General features: G+C 41.6%; 1 protein-coding gene across 1 annotated transcript in view; it reads right to left on the bottom strand.

Annotated features, from left to right (window-relative positions):
- The window catches only part of THSD7B (thrombospondin type 1 domain containing 7B), a 1994218-nt gene that overhangs the window by 1202485 nt on the left and 768671 nt on the right, over positions 1-23062 (bottom strand). Inside the window, exon 5 of the mRNA XM_078682458.1 lies at positions 17766-17935. Coding sequence (XP_078538584.1) covers positions 17766-17935 — 170 coding nt within the window. The remainder of the gene's footprint in view (positions 1-17765; positions 17936-23062) is intronic.

Raw genomic sequence — 23062 nt, 5'->3', positions numbered from 1 at the left:
ACCCTTCTGATCCTGCTCGACCTTACAGCTGCATTTGACACCCTGTCCCCCTCTATCCTGGTCTCCCGCCTTGGTGAGATGGGAGTGGATTGCCTGCTCTGAGCCTATTGGCCTCGTTCCTTAACCAGTGTAAGCAGATGGTTAAACTGGGTGACTTCCTCTCCCCCGCTAAGCCTGTGCAGTGTGGGGTCCCTCAGGGCTCATCTTTGAGCCCTACCCTCTTCAACACATATGTAGCCCCACTTGCCAGGCTAGTAAGATCATTTGGATTGGAAGTACTATCGTATGCCGACGACACCCAGATCATGGTCTCCCTCACTCAATCTGTGGAGACTGAGGCATCTAATTTCAGGAACTGCATGGAATCTGTAGCAGGTTGGATGACACAAAACTTCCTCAAATTAAATGGGGAAAAGACAGAGGTTCTTGTTTTCGGAGGTAAACATGAGATCTGGTCGGCTGATTGGTGGCCATCTGCCCTTGGAACCTGCCCCACACCCACTTTCGCAGCCCGCAACTTGGGTGTAATATTTGACACTACACTTCCTTCGACAAACAAGTAAATAGGACCGTTTCCACCTTCTGTGGGGTCCTAAGGATTTTGCTAAAACTCTCTAACTACTTCTCCCTGGACTCTAGAAAACAACTTGCGGTTGCCCTTATCTCTTCTCGCCTAGATTACTGGAATGCCCTTTATCTGGGCATAAATAAAAGGCTGGTTCAACGTTTGCAAGTTGTGCAGAACGCAGCAGCCAGGTTTGCAGTCAATGCCCCTAGACGATCCACTGGCACTGCTATCAGAAAACATCTTCACTGGCTCCCGATGCAGTCCAGGATAGACTTTAAGGTCCTTTGTCTTACCCACTGTGCCCTTCATGGATCTGGTGCAGAAGACATTAGGTCTCTTGTGTCCTTCTATACCCCAGGCAGGGTCTTGCGCTCTGCCAACAAGAACCTTTAGTCAGTTCCGCGGACGGTGAAGGCCAGATGGGGAGGGAAGGCCATTTTCGCCCTTGCCCCGAAGCTCTGGAACTCACTACCCAACAAACTCAAGGGTCTTGTGTCTCTTGCTCCTTTCCGCAAAGCTTTAAAGACCTGGCTCTACACAGAAGCCTACTTATAGGCCTCCCCCTGGTTTTTGCACTGTTTTCGGCTATTCCATCCTATGCGCATAGATGCCTTTTGGCAAAGTCTGCGCAATACAAATCCAACTTCATTCATTCATTCAGTACAAAGGATAAAGTTCATTGCTCAAGCGATGTTGCTTATTTTTGTCCAGTAGGCGACAAAGATATCACAATAGGATAAACAATAGCTGCCTGACTGAGGCTTCGACATGGCAGCATGGGTGTTATTATATATACAGCATTGCTTCCTTGTTAAGGGAGAGACAGCATTTCACTGACACTGCAAGGTGGCTGCATGATGGAATTCCAGCCCAACTGATTCCTGTTTACCCTGCAAAGAGGGATATCAAGTTTACGAGCAAGACAGGCAGCATAATGACACTTAACCACCAATAATTGGGAGTAAGACCACCTCACAGGGATATGTCAGATCACACACCATAAGGAAACTAAGTTAGGAAGCGCTAGGTAGGATTACACTATAACACAGTACTTATACACCAGCATATATACTTTGTTATAACACAGTGGTGAGATTGCTCATCTTTTTTGCTATTCTAATAATGCAAATGATGCTATTCTGTTTCATTCTACTGAATATTAAAGTGCAGCTATTTTATACAAGAACCGCAATGCTTCAATAAATATTGAAATGCCTCGCTGAGTATTTCTTGTGTATTTCTTTGGGTATGCATGAGTAACCAAACAAAAGGGTCCTAAATTGGTTACCACGATTTTCTTTGGGGCTCAAGGTTTTGTGACCCTATTAGGTGAGGGGTGCGGATGATGCACCACAAGCTAAAAGGACTGCAGGCTACCATATACTGAGGGTGTGCACGGAATCAGTCTGGCACAGCCCCTACATTTATGTTGTCTAACAAACGCACAGTATTACCGGGAGGGTATAAGATGTATGACAGCTATTTTTTGTAGTATATTGTACTAAGTTATTGCTAAATGGTCAGGATAGGCCCAGTTAGAAACACCACCATTTACATGCTCACATTTCTTAAGTTGCCTTCTGTTTTAAGCACAGTGACTTTTGACACATTTGCGTGCATGACCATGCAGGATAGCATTCTTTAAATCTGCAGTGCTCACTTTCCATTTTGTAGGAACACTATTGTGACACCTTTAACATCCAGTACAAGGGATAACGTTAACTGCGCAAATATTATTCATGTTATTGTCTGGTAGATGATGATTATACAGCTAGAATAAACACTTGTGGTCTGATATGGGTTGCGGCATGGCAACCTGGGTGTTTCTATTATATGTAAAGAACCACTTCCTTTTTTAGGTAGAGGAGCACTCAGCTGACAATGCAGGGCCACTACATACCAGAATTCCATCTCAGCTGATTCCTGTGTATTACCCCTTTTGACAGGCCAAAACTTTCCCCTTAAATACGTACAAGTCACCATTATTACACATAGGGCATGGTGCATAGTATTAAAAAGTATAAAGTGTAAAAGTTAGACATGTCTTTAAAATGAATAGCCCTTCAAAGCTATTTTCAATGTAGCAAGGCTGGATGTTCAATAGGAAAACACTGGGAGCAATATTAAACCAAACTAATCCTCTATCTCAGGTTTGGGACTGGATGATAAAATAATTAAACAACTATTTGTGTTAGATGTTAAAAACCAAATTCCATGGTAAAGTCAGATTTGTTCTACATATTATGGGAAACTAACTTTCAAAAATTTACCATTTCCCTGTCTGAACTCCCTAGTTGCTAAATTTGCACTTTGTTATCCCACGTCGGCCAGCTAATATTTAGCATTTAGATAGTTGTGAGTGAGGTGTAAACTTGGTCACAGGAGCAAAACGATAGGCTGGTGAGAACTGGCAAAGATTACCTCTTTGAACGTCAGACAATGTGCAAGGGGGTCTGGGAGGAATCTTTTTGACAATAAAGTGTCAGGTCCTGCTTAAATGTAACATTCCACTTGAAAGGTCTGCTTTGGATTTTCATATGACACTTGGGACGCAGTTCAAAGGGACCGCCTCTGTTACACACAAATTTTAGCTGACACTTGGTCAGGGTCATACTGTTGTCACCCAATCCAGACAAGCTCTAAGGACAGTGGGCCTTTTTGAACCAGACACTTTCCCAGCTATTTGACAATTCTTCTAGGTTTAAATATAACATTTGATGTACACCTCAAAAGCGGAAAACAAAATGTTAAAACAATTTTTGTGTATCCACTGCCTGGTTGCTGAAAGCTCAGCTTTTTTATACCAGACTTTGGTCTCTTAGGTCGTTGTAGTTACAGGGATTGCCTAAATCTGGACTTTAATGTTAGGTTTGGTAGGACACTAGGATTACCATAGCACACTCACATACACCTCCAGCTCTCAGAGACCACGTTTAGTGTGGCCGAAGACTTTGGCCATCTTGAAAATGCCCAAGGTTGTTAAGGTTAGTCATAAAACCTCAGTCCCCAACCTACACTACTGCTGAAGCTGCAAAACATAAATAAATAAATAACAGTCAATGTGTCGATATTTTCAAGTGTTTTCTGGCTTCTGTATTTGTATGTTCTGAGCACACAGACAAGAAACACTATGAATGGCATTGTAGATCTTTGGTATGCATAACTCCAATACTGATTTGGGTGCATCTGTCTTTCTGCAGCTGCTTCATTTCCATAGCTGTAGTTGTCAGAAAGTGAATTATAAATTCGCAAAGGGGAGCCCTAAGCACACCTTGGATAGGTCTCAAGACAAGTCTAAGAGAAACTCTGCTCAGCTCATGTAACTATGGCACAAGCTCCAGGCATCTACCCAGAAAAAATGTAAGTTAAAGTAGTCAAACAGTTTTTCTGTAAGCCACACAGCACAGTAAAATTTGCATCCAAGTCAGAAGCTGGAACTGCTGAATTTCGACACAAAGCTTGAATTTGATGTTGCCATGGCCTTTTTGTCACATGGTTGGATTCACTGCTTTGCCTTTACCAAAATTTACCTTAGAATGTAATCACGTTTTCATTTCCCAAAATCCTCTAGTCAGTAAAGGCTGGAAGATGTAGTTTGGCACAGAGCTTCACCAGGTCAGCTACCTTCACAGCGAGGTTCTGTTATATCTGTATTCAACAGAGCAAAAAGGTCTGCCTCGGATGAACCTAGTTCTCTTGGTAGTCTTGGCTGTCATCTCCCTGAGATAACCCCAGAACCTTGCCGAAAACCTCCAGTGGTCGGAAACATTCTAATTTCTACTTTTCTGCAATAGCTGTGAAAATTCTCTCTGGTGACTGCTTGAGCCTCCTATATTCTGGGAGGCTTTTAGGCATAAGTACTCTGAGGTTAACTGGGACTTGATGTATATTTTATTCACCTAGAGCAGGTAAATAGGAGGTACACCACTTGTCCTTGGCAGAACAGTTATAGTTACCGGGTGAAATCAGGAGTCAAGGAGACTTATTCAGAAGTGTTTTTCCTGGGGCCAGGAATGCTGTGATGAGGAGACTTCTTTATTTCGACATAAGTTCCTCTTCAGAAGTGTTTTTCGCAAGTCCAGAAATATTTCTGCGGAGATGGTGGCGCACTAGCTATAGAATTTTCCCTACCCAATCTTGTCTACTTTCTTGCGCTTTGCCCACCTCCTTTGGCAGCACTTTCTCTGCATTTTACTACATATATTTCCAGAAAATTTTAAGATGAATAAACACGTCTTCTACCAGTAGATTTTCTGGCTCTCTAAAACCCTTTTAAAACTAATTGGAAAATAACTTTTAAATATTTTTCTAGCATCTATCCAAGTGGGGATGTAAAATATATATATCAATCACTCATATCCTGGTCTTGTGGAAAACAAACCTGAACCTAGACAGTGGGAAGAGCTTTTACACATTCACTAACTGTGAACGGATACAGTTTTCCTACACAGCGAAGACACTTTTCCTTACAGTGCATCAAAGGAGGGCTTTTAAACTGCAACTGAGCAAGAGCATAGTGGTGCTTCTGGCAGCTTTAAATTTTTGTCATATATGAGGGTGGTGCAAAACTCACATATGACATTTAACTTTCATGACATTGGTGAATTTCCCATGAATTTTAATGTAGCCTCAAAGGAATGCTAAATAAGCCAAACAGAGTAATCCAAAGTAAAGTGGACATTCTAGGGGGAGAGCACAAGTGCTATACTACTAGTTAAAAGATGTATAGCATGTAGAGACCTACAGCTAGCTTTACCATACAGGAAAATGGGGGACCACAACAAAACAATACACTATCCAAAATATTTATTAACCTTATTTTAGATTGTTCCGTACCTTACACGTTCTTTCAAATAATTTTTTTCTTTATCACTTTGACTCTCTTTGTTTAGCTTCATATCAGAATTAAGGCAGATAAAAGAAACCACCAACTATCATTTTCCTGAAGAAAGATCCCAAAGTAATTTGATTTGATTTACTTTTTCCAATGCTTTCCTGATCAATCATTACTGGCTTGCCTTCTTCAATGTATTCTTTAATGGAAATCCCAGTTGACATGTTAACATATAGTTACCATTGCACTCGGTCATTGCATGTGTGTTTTGGGAGCTATATTGTATCAGATGCCAAAGGGTTACTAAAAGTAACAAGGCCATCCCTACTGCCTGATTAAAACTAAGAAGTAAACCAATAAAAACAATACAATTCACTAAAAATAGATCCAACCAAAGAATTATTCATATGTTTTCTAATATTATTTTCTAGTACCTTTCTTGACATTTAAGTTAAGATATTTTACTCACACTATAATAAGTAGGCCTGCAATCACTGTTTAAAAGCTTGTCTCTAATTTGCTTATTACAGTGAAGTTGTGATGTCTCTAGTCACCTGTAATAATGGGATGGTGTAGCTGCTCAACTGTAATAACCTATTTTGGGTGAACCTCGTTCACAAAGCAAGAGAACTGGCTTTTTCTTCTTCTAATCTGTTTTTTATTGGACTAAATTTATAGCAACATGGATGTAGAAAACCGAATTATTATTTGGGGTGTGTGACTGCCTACTCCTTTATAGCCTGGTACTCCTCCTTGTGTTGTGATGCCGCAATGCCACAATGCCGTAATGCTGCCCCTACCCACCTAGACACATCCTCCTGGCGAGATCAGCAGTAGTGAGATCAGAGTGCAGAATACAGGATCACAGGAAACTGGACAGGACTTTGACAAGGAACGCTGAAGGTTGGAGACATGCATACTCCCGGAATTTGAGGAACTTCAGCTTTTTTTCTGTCACGGCCTCATGGTGCCCTGAGGTACAGCCAGTGGTGGCGTAGGCTTGGCACAGTGCTTGCACCTGGTCCTGAGGTTCACAGGGGAAACAGGGGTGGCAGGGTCAAAGTGATGAGGTGGAGACTTGAGGTCATAAAATGCCTTCCTCGCCACTATGTTCTACCTCAATGGGGATCTGAGCGATTTGGGTGTATGACAGGGCAAGGTGGGTTGAAAAGTAATAGTACTGAATCGTACTTTCCACCATATGCGACAGCTGTCTTAAAGCCCCAGCAGCCCCCGAAAAATTGGAAATCATTTTATTCCCTGTGGTGCCAGTGGTGCAATGTCTTCTCGGGACCCCTTCCCATTTGCGAATGGCTTACCACGAACTTAAGGTTGGTGGTAAATGAAAATGTTTTGTGACCTCATTTTCAGTTTCAAAACGGTCCCAAATACAAGTGATACTCCCTATTAGAAAGGGATGCTATTAACACACCTCTTCCTAATAGCGAGTCACAAACCCTATTTTGCGAGACTGTAATAGGTTAGCGACTCACATAATAGGCTTGTTACATGCCAAAAAGCATTTTACCGATCTCAAGCAGCCCGATGAGCTTTTTTCAACTGACAAAATGCTTCGTACACCTGTCTCTCTCTCTCTCTCTCTCTCTCTATCTATATCACTCTCTCTCGCTCTCTCTCTCTTCTCTCTCTCTCTCTCTCTATCTCTTACTCACATACACACACTCATCTAATCTTGCTGAAATAGGTGTTCACTACTTAGAATGTTAATTCCATACAGATGTCTGGTATAACACAGTCACAGAGTGTTTGACTAGTTTATTACCCTTCTGGTAATGGCAAAATCTGACAGCTCATTACTTTCAGCTCTGTAATAGTTATTATTTGAGCCTCAATGAACTAGGCCAGGGCAGTGAATTCCGCTCCATTCGCGGATTTTGCAGAGTTTTCTGCACTCCATGCTCCACGGAGCTCACAGAGTGCAGGAAACTCCTCTCCATGTACTGCAGCTGAGTTTTTTCCCTGCTCGCACTCGCCAACAGTAAGTTAGTGAGCGCGAGCTGCTGCTCTGGTAGAACTTCTAGTCGAGCGCCAGGAAGATCAGCGTGAATGCAGTTCGCACTGCACTCCGCCACTTGCGGAACTCCACTGAGTTTTTTTTGTCACTTTGCTAGTTCCCTGTAGCAAAATTCTGCAAACTACGCCCGGGCCTGCAATGAACCTATTGAAGTGACGGGTTAGCGGTTGTCTCCAAGAGCCAGACTGGATGAGCAGCAGTGTCTAAACACATGTAGAGTTTCCCTTCCCAAGGAGCCAGAATAATAATATTATTTCATGACCTGTTTCTATATGTCTACTATTGATTCTGCTCAGCTCTGCTTTCTGAGCACACCTTCTAAGTCTAAGTGGGTGCTAGCAAAAACTTGATTATCAGGTTTTGCAGTAAAAAGATGGGGAGGGAAGTGAATACTCACTCTTTCTCTCAGGCCCTCAATGCATCATGATCATCAGGAAGTTGAGAAGTTAAGGCTAGGCCGAATATATGGAGATGAAAACTTGGCTCTGTAATCATCTTAAAAGTCTGCAAAAGTGTCCTCTGAAAGCATTGTTCTAGACAAGATTAAAAACAAGGCAATGGGGGCTGTTCATTTTAATAGCTGCAAAGTCCTCATTCAGGGAGCATTTTAACGTTGTTATTCTAATGTTCTATTGAGCATATTCTTAGCTGAAACCACCAGATCCCCTGGTTGCACTTAACCTAAATAGCAGATATCTTTCTTTTTCATTTTGAATAACTGGTTCCTCAAACCAAAAATAAATTAAATGTACAGATTCTCCAATGTAAATTGAAAATATTGTCAGAGGTGGACAGAACCAGTGAAATTGGTATGTTATATCTACATCAACTGACAAAGTTGGACAATTGTCTATATGGAAACATGAGGAATAATATAGGTTATATTAGACTTATGGCAGACAAGCAAAATTTCAAGTTGTCCAAACCATAGTGTGGCCATTTTTCCGCAAAGCACCTCATATTTCCACGGCACAAAGTGCTGCAGAAGGACAAAAACAGTAATAGCAATGGAGACACAATGGACCTGCCATCACTTGCATCATTTCTGAAGACAGATAAACAACGGAGGGTTCCTTGTTCAGTAATGTCCTTTAAGAACTATGACTTTTTAAGCAGAGCTTAAGAGATATTTCTGGACTTTTTCATCCTGTACCACATCAGTTAACATGCTGAACAAAATTAACTTAAAAGCTTTGACCAATATGGGCTTCCCCTCTAACATATTGTTAGAAATCATCACCATTACCAGATGGCTTTTACCAAGTTGGAGCTGGCTATTGCTCTGTAAGAGAATCTGCATTCTCTCAGACCATAAATGAGGGAAGGGATGCGAACAGAGGACTCTACAATCATTAATTATCTTTCTTGGACTAGTGAGTAGGGATTAAACTTACCCTGAACAGAGAAATTATACTGTGTTGCCCTTGCCTTCGTAACAAAATGAAGAACCAAGAACAGACCCAAGTCAATGATAAAGCCCTAAGAATTTTGTTTTTGGGGTGATTTGAGGGTTCAATCCATCCCATTTCATTTGGTTGAAGAAATCCTGGATTTGGATTTGCTTGTTCGGATTGCGCATTAAGAAAACATCTCTCTTGATAGAGTTTAGCTTTAGATTGACAATCATGTCAGTACAAGAACAAACAAGCAACAAGACTTTCAATATATTTGCTTGTGAAAACTCTAAGGTAAAGATGAGTTTCTGCAAATATTTGCAAAAATGATTTCTGATGTTGGGAAAGGGGAAGCTGAGAGACACCATGTCAAGAATGAAGATGAACAGAAATAGGTTGCAACCATGGGTGACTTTTCCATAATTAGTGTACATCAGAAAAAGAAATTTCATTTGGATTAACTGCAAAGATTTAGAGAGGTAGGAGGTAAACCAGTAAAGTATGGTCTTAAGTAATCTTATTAATTACTAGAAAATGAGGAGGGCTTGGTAATTGACAATGTGTAAGCTGGCTGAAAGATCAAATGGAATTATACGGCAGGGGGTTTCCTTATCAACAATGACGAGTGTGGCATTCATGAATTTACTGGTGACTGACTGTGCTTCTGTATGGTCTGAAGCTGGATTGATAGTTAGAAAGAAAGTGGTAACCAGATGTTTTTGTGGATAGATGATTGCAAGATTTTCCATTATTTTTCAAAAGTAGGGCAAATGAATTATGGGTTATTAGCTCATATGTCATTTGCATCAAGAATATGCTATTTCAGCAATGAAAGGTTTTGCCTTTTTTGAGGGTGTCCACGAAAGTGCATTGTGTGACTAATAATTATCTGGTTATTGACTTTGCAACTCTTGCGAGAAGTAATTTTGGCTTAAGTGTGAAGACATGTAGTTAGCAAGTGAGACTATTTTATAGGACTTCAATGTTGAATGGAGAGGGGCGTAGCCATGTCGTTGTCTGTTTCTATCAATATAATATCTTTACTTGTTGGCCTTTTCTATGAAAAAGTTGTTTGTAGCATTTGATTAGTCTTTTGATTTGCTAATGGTGGTTTTGGTAGGCAGTTAAAAGCTTTTAGTAACTTTAAAAGGGACTTGTGATGGGAATGTGTCCTTTTTAATGTTCATAGGTGCATGCAAGTGAGGTTTGGCAGTGGCTGTTAAAGTGCAAGTGTGTCTTGTGTGCAGCAGGCTCTAGTTTTTGCTGACAGGGACGGCCAAGATGTAAATTAAGGTGGAGAGAGCCAAGCATCTGTGATGAAAGTCTAACAATGCTCTATGATTTGAATGCATTGAGAATATCTGATACATAGTGGGCTGTTAAATGTGAACATTTATTAACATGATTTGCAGTGTTTTGAATGATCGATTCTTGAATGAGTGAGCTGTAGATGAAGTTGATGACCTTGGTTGGGTAGTTGACTGTTGCGAGGTTCTCTGGATTATGTGTGACTTCCTTTGGATCAAACACTTATGGTGGGATTTTGAGTTGGGTTGTCCTGATTATAGGAATTGGAGAGTAACACGTGATTCAGTATTTCTGCATCTGTTCTGAGGTGTTTTTCTCTGGTGTTTCACCAGGGGAGTTCAGATGTTTTCAGCTGCCAGAAACCCAAGATTAAACAAACAAAATTGTAATTCTAATGAGGTCTGTGAGTTCTGTTACCACGGTCATTGAAATTACCAAGGCCTTCCACAAGGAGTGGGATGCAAGAGGGTAGGTTTTTTGGTCCTCTGCAAACCCTAACAAGCCCAAACAACATTTGACCTTGTGTTTCTCCACATTTTTTGCTGAGAATACCCTGAGTGCGCACAAGATGAAACTAATTGTGCAGGTATCAAAAGGGCCTGTTAGTTGCTTAAACAAGGAGGCAGGTCTTTATTAGGTCAAGGCAGTAGCCCAGCACAAGGGTAATTGCCCCAGATACATGTACCTCACCTGTGGGAGTCCTAGGTTGCACCTGTTTTAATGGCCGCTCACCTCTGCTAAATTAACATTGTATTTACTCCTCAGGGAAAATGGAAATGAAGCCTTTCTAACCTGATCATTAATCTATTACATCAGGAATGTTATATTTCATTTGTTTAATACAAGGGAAAAGGACCACATGGTTTGGAGTGGACAAGATACCGCCATCTGGCGGTGGCGATCCACCTGCCATTTCCCACCGTCCGCCTACTATTTCCTCCCGCCAAATTACGATGGCGGTGGGGACCCTGGTGGATGGAAAGACCATCCACTGGTTTTCTGCCAGTCAGACAGGTAACCGGGCAGAAAATGGCTTAAATATGGCATCCATATTAGGATCGGCGGCGGTGCAGGTCTTTCCATGGAGGAGACCCCGCCATGGAAAGCCAGGCAGAGTTCACTTTCAGGGGCCAGTTGCGGGCCACCAGGGGTTGGTGGATTGGGGGTGCACTTGGGGGGTACCCATGGTGCCCCCCTCCATTTGCATGTACAATGTGTCAGGCGCTGCGCTGTGTCTGCCAAGCACAACATACATATATTGCATTGCGGCGAGTGCTGCTTACAGCACCGCCCGCCACAATGCAATATATGCGGGATGCCACTGCCACTATGGCGGTGGCATCCTAATTTCCATGGCGGGACCGCCACACCTTTGGCAGTCGGTTCCGTTTCCCAGTACAGTGGTGGGCAGACAAAGCCTGCCCGCCATCGTAATAGGCCTCCTAACAAATTATTTTCTCCTTTCCAACAAGGAAATAGTCAGTTGCAGGACCCTTTTCTATTAAAAAATAGTTATTCACAACCTGACCATCCTAGAGACTCAGATGCTCTATCTTCATAAAATTGCTTATCGCAAGACGAATGCCTGCCCTTCTATCCACTATTCCTCAGTGGCCTGTCTATAGTCCTTATCAAAACCACATAATTAAATACTGTCTAGTGTCTGACTGGCCTATGGGACAATCAAGCATTGCCCACTGGTCTGGTATGACAGGTTGTGTATGGACTGAGTTATCTGCATTTTATGGACCTGTTTTATGGTCTGTTGGGCTGTTGATTTTCCTGACATTAAAACTAACATTGCCTCCAGCAAGTTCAAATCTTTACAGTCTTCTGCATTGTAAGAAATGGAGTTGCTAATTAACTGGGGTGTGAGCCCTGGTCAAGCATCAACCAAAATTCTTGTCAGGGTGAAGGAATACAAGTAAACCCTAAATTAACTCATACCTCACGTAGCTTGGCACAGAGCAGTCTTAACTCAGAGGCAATGAGTAAAGTATTTGTCCAACACGTCAAACAGTAAAATAGTGAAAAGACAACACAAAAAGATTCACACCAGCCTAAAACAATAGAGTAATCTTTAGTAAACATAACAAGACCAAAATAGCAAAAATACAACCAGCAAAACCAGGGATATTCAGTTTTAAAGGGTCAGTGAAAAACCACAAAGCACCAACAGTAGAAATCTGGTCGTGCCAGACTAGGACAAAGTCACATGGTCAGGCTGACAGCGATGGAGCACAGGCCAGCTACAAGGACCCAGTTAGGCCTGCTGAACAATAGTATCTTAATTCCTGCTTTGCAGAGCTTTTGCAAGTTCTGTGCTGAGGATGTGTCGCACAGCGGAGGTGATGCATCAGTGCTAAGGTGATGCAGAGTTGCGATGTGAGGTTTTGCATCATCGTTGAGGAACCTGTTGACAACAGTTTGAAATGCAAATTCCAGTGTTGAAGATGGGCCACACAGTCATGGTGATATTCTGTGAATTTGTGAGGCCGCAGTACGAGGACCTACATAATCGAGGTTGGCGTCAACGAGTAGTTTGAGGGCCTTTGTCAGTAAAGTTTCATACAGGCAGTGGTTCTGATGCAGGGTAGATGCAGAGTTCTATGTGTCGGGATGGCCCTTACAACAGAGACGATGCATCGGTTCCAAAGGCGATGCGTTGAACATCAAAGACGATGCATCAGCTCTGCTGGAAATGCACCATGGAGGAGATGTGTTGGTTCTGCTGGATCCATAGATGGGCTAGTGGAGCACCTTTAGGCTCACTTCCAAAGTTCCTGGACTGGGGTGGTACTACTTGGCAGGGTAGGACTCACTGATAGCAGAGTGCAGGTGCTGGGTCCAAGGTTGTTGAAGCATTCATTCCCTGAGGCTCTGGTCACGAGACCTGCCAGCTAGCCTTGGAGTTACTTTGGGCCGTGGGTTCAACAGATGCAGATCCTGTCCTTCTCATCCAGGCAAAAGGGCTGCAGGTCAGCACAACAAGGCAGCAGTCCCTCAAAGAAGCACCCCAGGAGAGTGGCAGTCCTGTCAGCAGCACTGTAATCCTTCTTCCAGGCACAGTATTCTGAGGTCCAGAAGTGTACTGAAGATGTGGTAATTGAGATTCTTTATTAATACCCATGTACCCTTCCTTGGAAATGTGGAGGACCTTCTAGAGGTTTCCCTTTGAAGTCCACAGACATCAGACTAACTACAAGAGGTATGCAGCCCTTTGTGTGGAGGTAGGACATAGCCTACTCAAATGTATTTAGGGCTGTGCCTAGTTCCGTCCTCCCATCCTTTCAGAGAAGGCCCATCCAGGCCCACCTACGGTGTCTATTGTGTGTGGCTGGCTAGGAGGAATACACAAAACCTAACAGTCAGCTACACCCAGTCATGCGACGCAGGGACAGGCTACACACACTAGTTGACTATGGCAGGTAAATACCAACTTTTAAAAAGTGGCTTTACTAAAATCTCAATTTTAAAGTCTGACAATACCATAATAGGGGCATTTTCATTATAATTCCAAAGACACCAAACATTAATAGGTACCCTGCTACCTTTTGAAAATAACACCTTCTTAAATATAAATAGGTAACTCCAATGTTATCCCATCAAAGAGGTAGACATGCTATTAGTGAAAAACAAATTCAAGGATTTGTCACTTCCAGGACAAATACATTTTTTCAAAGTATATGCTGTTCTTTTTTAAAATACACTACACTCTGCCATGTGGGCTGTTTAGGGCATACTCTGGGGTGAATTAAAAAGGAAGGTTTGGCCCTAGCAAAGGGCTTCTTTTTGCAAGGTCAAAATGATGGTTTAAAACTGCAAACACAGGCTGCATTGCCAGACCTGGGACATTTTTGAGGGTGCTACTTAAGTGGCAGGTAACACCAGTGCTGCAGGCCCTGGTTAAATTGAGTACCTCTTTACTAGGGACTTATAAGTAAACTAAAAATGCCAATTGGGGATGAGCCAATGTTACTATGTTTAAGGAGTGAGCACATGCACTTTAGCACTGGTCAGGTATGATCGAGTGCACAGAGTCCTTAGGCCAGCAGAAAATGGCAGGGGCCATGTGACTCAATGCGAAGTCAAAAAGGTTGTTGTGCAAGTGAGTGCGACCGGTAGTGAATTATGGGTTCACGCTCCCGTTATGGGTGAACCGGAATGAAGGGGTCAATTAAGAATTAACCCTTTGCGCTGTGTTTAAGTGAAATTGAATTCTTCTTGCAGTATTGTCAAAAGTCCATTAATTCATAAGTGGGGGGAGAAAGAGAGAGGGATTAAGTGTCTAAGGTGGAAAGGTTCAGTAATCCATAATTGATTGATTAGAGCGGCGACGTGTCTATTGGGGGTGTGTTGGTTGGGAAACAATATTGCGTGCAATTTGTAATTTCAAATGAGATGACAGGTTGTTCCTGGATCCCAGTTCATATTTCCATCTTACTAACGTGCAGCATCATATTTCATTAATTGTCAGACCACATATTGTCGTACATTTAGTATTATCAGGTTCAAGGCTAAACAGTAAGTATGGGATGAACTGGCATGGGTGCGTACACGGCTGCTACTCGGAACTATGGTGCAGTAACTTACAACATGATAAGTGCATTCCGTGTTCATATAGAGTACGAGAATAACATGATCATACACGTGTTATATCAGCTGCCTCCCAAGAGAACCAAGTAGTATCAGCCGGATCATCTACTGATTCAGTGGGCAATGCCTCCAGTATCAGGTGTGTCATGATCTGCATTAGTAATATTACCCACTCTGTAAAGGGATTGAAAATGGGTAATCCAGTCCTGGGGTAAATCTTTAACCTCCGGTCTCATCATATTAGTTTTACCACCATGACTAATCATGTGCCAAAAACCCGGCAAAAAGGCAGCACCCAAAAATCTCCCTCCATACAGAAGTATCCCAAGTTATTGTAGCCTGCTGTTGATCCTCTTTAGATGTAGCTCTAGCATCTTGAATTTTAGGTGTGGAGGCCACTTTTATCAGTTTTAATCAAATGGGACTTGGCTACTCTGCAATCCCTGTTGTCCCAAGTAGAGTTAGCTATTTGTGGAGATTAATGTGTGGTGGTGAGTTTAGTAAAAACAAAAATTCTACAGCTCCTCAAAACATTGAGGCCCTGATTACAAGTGTGGCAGTCCGAGGACTGCCAGGCTTGCAGGGATGCAGAGGTGGTAGTCAAGCCACCACCACATGGATGGTCCGACAGTCCTATTAGGATTTTGGAAGTCAGATCGCCATTGCATATCTGTAACCTCCTGGGAACTACATTCCCTGGTGTTCCTGTGGTGGTCTGAGGGCTACAATATGCTTGGTGGTGCCTTGAGGCACTGTCAAGCATATTACAACTTTTCTCACTGCCAGCGGTCTCATGGAGGTTCCTCCTCCATGTAAATGCTGGTGGTGAGGATGGGCCCCCTCTTGCCCCTGAGCATGGGGGTGTATGTAGGCGGGCAAATGTTGTGCCCCCATTATAGATTTGCACCCCCAGTTTCTGCACGGGAAGGAATAGCCTACATGGTGCCTTCCCTCCAATGTGGTTACATGGCGGTGCTGTTTAAAGCTCACAATGAGCCTTTAAGCAGTATCTCTGAGGGACCACCATGCTGCTTGCCCACAATACCACAAAATTACTTGTAATCTGGTGGGTGGGCGACAGTGTGTTTCGGCGAGCCTGGAATGAAGCGGTGCCATGCTGTCCAGTCCCAGGACCACTGAAACACATAATCAGCCCTTATTTTGGAGGTCCATGATAATAAGTGGGGAGAGGCTGGGATCAGCTAATGCACTTAAATTAGAAATGTTGTGAAGGTGTAATTGGACTTAGGTGAACTAGCTACCGTGCCCCACCTAACATTCTTCCTATTATTAATGATGGTCAAATCCCCACAGGGCAGCCCGGATCTAGAAACCCTAAGGTCCGGCAAGCCCTAAGGGTAAAGGGAGGGGAAAAATGGTCACTCTCATATTGGGATATGACTTCCATTTTGATAAGAGCTGGCCACAAGTATGGGTCTAATAACATGTAATTGATGGATGTTATGCAATCATGCATTCCATCTGAAAGTGGGTTAAATCTGAAGCTGTTCGACCATTACAAACTCTTACATGGCAGGATAGTGAAAGGTCTATGAACTGCAGAGCGGTCGTGGATGGCTCAGGGATGCAGGGACCTAGCTGTTGAAGGATACCCCACTGTTGGTCTTAGTCACAGACTATGTCCTTTACAAGGACTGATGGCTCAAAACATACATTGATGTATCCTCCAGCTATGACACCTAATGTCTTACTGAGTTTTTAAAGTTTAAGCGTTGAGAATAGTGCCAAAAGGCAGTAAGCATCAGTGATAGTCTATGATCATGACAACTCCTGACTTCAGGCTGACTGTGATGCAGCACGGCTCAGATACACCAACCAAGGTTGTTCTATTAAAAAATTGTACCTTCTGACATAGGCATTAGAGTTTGGCGGAGTATCCTCTCCATCTAACAGAAGTTAAAAGTGCCTCATTTAAAGTCCGGCAGAGCTTCAGTATGTCAACAATGGAGACAACTGCTCCACCACTGAAATGCACTTACAACAGCCAACGAATTTCACACAAAACTGTACCTTTTAAGCAAGCATAACCTTGCTTTGTGTCAAATACTAACTCCAAATTCAACCAGATGCAAATGAAGCAAAAGCTGAATATCACCTAATATTCCATTGCATGATATGTGACATTTCAGAGACATTACACACGTTATGTGCGTTACGTTTTGCCATTTGTCATTGCATTGATATTTGTATTGAAGGCTATATAGCTGAGTATAAATCTTATGAAATACACTATCATAATACAATGCTTAGCATATTGCTAAACAAATATTTTTTCCTTGAACATGGTCTATGAAATCGTTGGCATATGAATTTAGTAAATATGACAGTTCCCAATTTTATAACATTCTTTAACACAGCGTTGCATATTTTCAGAGACCACTGAAACATGCGTTTGCTAGAAAATCTAAAATTAAGTCAGAGCACAATCTGATGAGCTAGAAAATAGTACAGGATAGATCTGACTTTCTTGCATCGGGAGCCGGGACACAATCACATGAAGAGGCTGATTGGTTGTACATTACTTATTTCAGCTCTTACGTACTATTCTAGGTGATCTCATGTAAGGAGACTGCTATGTTCTAACTACTTGGGCTGAGCTAACCTCCTAAATTAGACATTGCAAACACTTTACAATCTCCAACATTCTTCAATTTCTCATCATGAAGTTGCGCACAGTTATTGATCAGCTTGTTTGATTCTTATACAATTGGTTACTTGATATAGTTTTGTAGGCAGTCATATTACTATGTAATACTACTTAATGTATGTGATCATTTTTTTAGGATACATTTCTATTTTCAACCAAGGTCACAGTTATTGTCATATTGGTCTAGGCAAACAAACACCCTGCAATCAATTAGAAAACTTAGAAAGTAAAATAATCTGATTAGAAAGACTACTGTCTCAACATTTAAGGTACTTCCTGTTATGAATGCGAAACCTCTAAAAGACAGTGGGATAACTTAGATTGTCAATTGATACATAATCGTTTTGCATAATTAAACGTACCTTCTTTCAATACCTGCGTCCCAATTTCAGACATGCTTTTAACACAAAAAACATCTCGGATTTGTATCCCTCCACCACAGAGAATTTGGGGGATATTTCGACGTACGTCCTGCTGGTCTAGTAGTTGACTAACTTCACATTCTTTCCAAGCAGAGGTCTTCCATAAAAACCTGGGGAAGATGCAAAGTATGTTTGATACATAATGTGTCTCACAGAATCTCCTCTTTATCCACTGAATTTCCTTGTCTTAGATTATGATGTAGGATTGGTGACATTTCTAAGCAATATGAAAGCTTGGTAAAACATTGAGACTACAGAAAACAAATACATATTATTTTAAATAAGGAACCAATTCAATCTGCCTAATGCACATTATCTATTAGGGTTGAGTAGTATACTGTATGTAAGTTTTCAATTTTGATTTTACCAAAACAATACATGAAAACTATAACCATACAGGGATAATGGCCTTACCTATTCCATGAACAGATCAATTAAATGCAACGTAAACTTTAACTGTGTTTTTAAATTTAAATTCTGTGCAAAAAAACGAAGTAATCTTTGTTAAGAATGCTGCAGTCTATTCACCAAAAGTTAATCTGCATAGGCCTGGAACCGTCTACAGCCTGCTTTGTGCAGGCAAATCTAGTGTATTTATTGGTACACATAACACTTCCTGGACACATATTATTTTATGTTGAGCTATAGTGCATTCTCTCAATGTATTTTACAATAACAAAAGAAAGTTGATACAAACAGAGAATAAAATAACAACATGTACAATACGGATAACATATAGAACTATAAAAACAAGAAAACAGACACATGCTAATCCTTCACAGTGAAAAAGAAATGAGCATTCTTGATGTCATAATGAGACAATTGTCTGCAAATCATGAATATTTTCAATTGTCTGCCTCAATTCCTTACCAGGTGATATCATGAGCGTATTTGATGCAAATTTATGCAGATGGATAAAGAGATTGCTTCCACCCACTACATCATGAATCATTTCTACTTTTGTTGTGGACAGCTAATTCATAGCACCAGGCTTCCCTCTACATGAGAAGCATTTAAAAATGAAAAGGCAGTGTGTCTAGCATTTTGCAGAGGCAAGGACACATGTGAGTAACATTTTTGTCAGGGAAAGTTTGCAAACTTTCAATGTTACAACGTTTGCCATTTACTAGACATTTTGCACATTTCTGGCACAGAAAAGTGAGGAATTTGTGACCTTTCTTACTCATACATTTATATTCACATGACCTTGTGAAATAAACATTCTGGAACTCACAGAAGTCACCTCACTCTGCATTTCCATGTGTGTCACATTTTCAAAAAGATCTGGGGCTGATAGCTTTCTTTGGTTACCAAGTGACTCCAGTCTCAAATATTTCTATCATTCCAAATGGGAGCTCTCCTAATAAAAAACATCCCCTTTGTGTAACTAGCATACCCCTGTTCAACTTTATTGTAAATCCACACAAATCTGATATCCCCACACTGAGAGGACCTAAGCGTACATCGATGTGAGTGAGGCTTGGCAGGAATTTGTTTCTGCATAAGGAAGTCGGGAGGGAATTACCATGGATTAGGGAACAATACTGAACACCTTAAAAGTGAATGCTTACAGCATTCTTTAGTCATCTAATCAGAACCAGGAAGGTCCGGTACCCAAGGCAATTACCTTAGGATGTGTAGATCTTGAGAATCTATGGTTGTGGTAGATTTTCATGCAACCTGAATCCAAAAGTTAGTTGTGTAAGGGATGTGAACCATTAGATCTCCTCAAAAAGTACAATAACCTTGAGTCAGCAATACATTTGAGTTATATACTTTACCTAATAATACTGACCTAAGACTTGATTTTCGCCCTGAAGTAATTTCCTTAGAATACTTATCTTTATATTTATTAATTAAAACATTTCCTATATTCCTAGCAGACAACCATCAATGTGATGACCTCCATTCAAATAAGTTACAATTTGCAATCTACCTCATTAGTGTTTATGAAAAATGTGACCCACTCCAATTGCTTATTTTGTGAATGGATCTGATTGTATATAGGTTGGTTCGCAAAACAATTAAGTAACCCTAAAAAGTTGGTGGGGGTATTGCGACCACTTTTTTCAACCACATTCATAGTACATGAGGCCCATAGTCTCTAATTGGGCACCATTAAAACTTACCTACTCTTTCTTATGACAGACAGACATCTTCTGCCCATTCTTTACAGTTTTGAAGAAATCAAAGTTCCAACAGAGGACAAGACCTTCCATTGCTGTTTACCACAACCAGTAATGTGACCTACATATGAATCTTAAAGATAATGAGAAGGTCATGATCCAGCCGTCTTTACCACTCTGTTTCACTTCCTCAACTTAGGGCGAACAAAGAAAAACCAAAGGTGATGATAGACAGAGCGTTGACAATACAAACACTCACCCCCAGTCAACTGATCTGGGTTTAATCCATCACCGTTCTTTAGCTCACTCCGCCACCCCAATTCAGACATGGCCATATTATCTTCCACCCACAGCTCTCCTCAATCCCTGACTATTGCTCATGTTTCAGTCCTCAACCAACATAGTAACAGCACTATAACATATACATGACTGATTTCAGAGGCCCATATTTACATGCCAATCTCCCCCCCCCTCCTCAGGGTACAAACCACAGTTCAAGATTACAGCCTGCATTTGTGGACTCACCACCACTTCTATACAGTATAACCCACTGCCTCCTATAAAGCACAGATCCTCAAAACAACTTGACCATCCAGACTGATGCTACTCCTTAATGTCATTACAGACAACTGCTGTTCTACTAAATACAAATCTTTCACCTAGTTATCTAAATGAATGTGTTTCATCTACTCCTGTAAATGAATGTCAACTTCAAACTGGATTGACCCAACAAATCATGCTGTTTAGATTATTCTCCTATACACACTCCAATTTTGAGACTGCTCTTCCGACACCCCTCCACTGCTCAATCAACAAACCCATTCCTGAGCATTCTCACACATACCCAACCCATAACTCCACTAAACACACTAAAACTCTAACACACCCTTCACCCATGGTTATTCTACAGCCTCAGATTCTATGGGCCATATTTATGAAGGCCTTGCGCCGCATCACTTTTTTCCATGTTAAAAGTGATGCACGGGCGGCGCAAGGCCTTCATAAATAAGGCTCTATATCTCACTATTGTTAGAACTTAATGGTCAAGGCAGAACTAGAGAATAATTCACCAAAGTAGCCATAGGGGAATCATCTCGTCCTGCACTAGTGAGCCGAAAATAGCAGTAAGTAATCATATTCAAGCTGTCCTCTTAAACTGTAGGTCCACTGTTTTTCATGCTGCAGTGTATCTGCTCTCATGAAAGATCATGACCTTGATTCTCTCTCAATCACAGAAATTATCAGCCCGTCCTCCATGTCAATACTTGATGTCTTAACACCAGTTTTCATCATACTCTACCTTAACAGAGTAGGCAAATCAGGTGGTAGTATGCACTTAAACACAAGCAGTCTTTTAAGGGCAAGCTGATCATTGCCTTGAATTCCTATAGTGCCTCGCCAGGGAGGTTACTAGCACAATTCCTACATTTGTGAGGCTCAACATGAGATACAGTCCCATATCATGGCGAGAAGAACTTTGCTAAAGAATGTTGGTAATTAAAGTAATGGATCAACTAATCCCTTCTAGAGATCAGAAGTTTCTAGGAGAACCGACCACCACATGATATTTGCTAAGAAAGAGCACCTACAAATCTCAAACCCTCTTTTAGTGAATTGGTTAGATCACTTACTAATTCCCTGCAACATATTTACTCAAAATATTTTGTGCATGATACACCAAAAGCCATACTGGTAAGCAATAGGGACTTTACACACATCAACAAAAAGGCCATAGACTCTCTGAGTCACTTGGTTAAAGTAGCAACAAAACATAGTGTGGACTATTCCAAGCTAATAGAGCACTGTGAGAAAGAGATCTCTATCATCATGAGCAACCTAGTCTCCATCTCTTCTAAAATGTTCAAATAAATCCTCACACTGGTAGAAAGGCTACTTAACTAAAATGTGAAAGCAATCATAGCATCTAAAATTATATGCAGAAACATTCCCACATCCATGCGCCTCCAAAAATTCAAAACTGCTAAGAGGGAGTAATTTGGTGCCGGGGTCCCAGGGCAATCAACCGTTACTCAGTTTATTTGTATTAATGGAGGCCTTTTACCTCTAATGTTCATGAACCAAAATACAGTAGACCCTCAAACTGGGAGGGAAGATCTTCTTTTACCATTTAACTCTCATGATTTAGGGTTAGAGCAGTCCAGGGCTAACTTAATGAAGTGTCATGGGCTAGAAACCCAGAGCTCAGCAGTGTGCACTCAACAAATTCATTTTCACAAGTGCTTTTATATCAAAAGTTAAATGTTGTATAATGTACAAATATCTAAGTACTAGACCTATATCCCCTCTTTAAGGAGATTCGCAGAATGACCTGGGTGCAAATATTGTACCCTAAAGAATTATCACAGGAGGGAATGAAGATGGCAGGCAAATACCCGCCACTGAGCATGCTCTCACTCTCCATGTTTGCTGGCTGCCATCGTCCACAATACCAGCTTGCAATCTTCTTACGGATTCTGCTGGCTGAGTAAGTGTTCATGCTAACTGTCTGAGAGAGATTTTGTAATCTATATGAGAACAAGCATAGAGTAAATGTGGCAGCTCTGCAGCTGGAGTCTGTATGGTCTCCGAAGATTTACTCTCTGGCTCCTAGGATTTCAGTGCTGAATCTCCGACCTAGCATCTTTAATCTCACCCCTCACAGAATTACACCACAGCAGGTCAGCGTGCTTCACGCTGGGCAGGGGACTGACAATGCTGCAAAGGGGAGCAATGTAGAAATACAGGAGCAACATAAGATGGAGGGGAGAGAGGGTAGCTCTCAGGCAACAGCTTCTGACCCGGCTGTATCACAGGTCGGGTTTTCCCATACTGAAATTACTCCGATCTAGTGCTGTGAAAAACTATATCTAAAGTAAACACTACTGCCCTAATGGCAACAGCTACAACCAGAGGAAGTTCCTTGGCAGCCCCCTCTTCTCCGGCTCTGGTCTGCAACAAAGAATCAACTCCCGGCATCAATGTTTTAGTGGGCCACACACTTTGCTCCCCCATGGAAAGGACAAAGAACAGCTCTCCCTGACATATACTCAGGCTTCCTATGGGGAAACTAAAACAGTGGGCACAGCTGTAGATTGAGCCCCCTGGTTAATC

This window comes from Lissotriton helveticus, chromosome 3_1 (assembly GCF_964261635.1).
Source record: "Lissotriton helveticus chromosome 3_1, aLisHel1.1, whole genome shotgun sequence".
In the NCBI taxonomy this organism is placed as follows: Eukaryota; Metazoa; Chordata; class Amphibia; order Caudata; family Salamandridae; genus Lissotriton; species Lissotriton helveticus.
The sequence above is the reverse complement of the archived record's forward strand: the minus strand, read 5'-3'. Positions and strand labels throughout refer to the sequence as shown.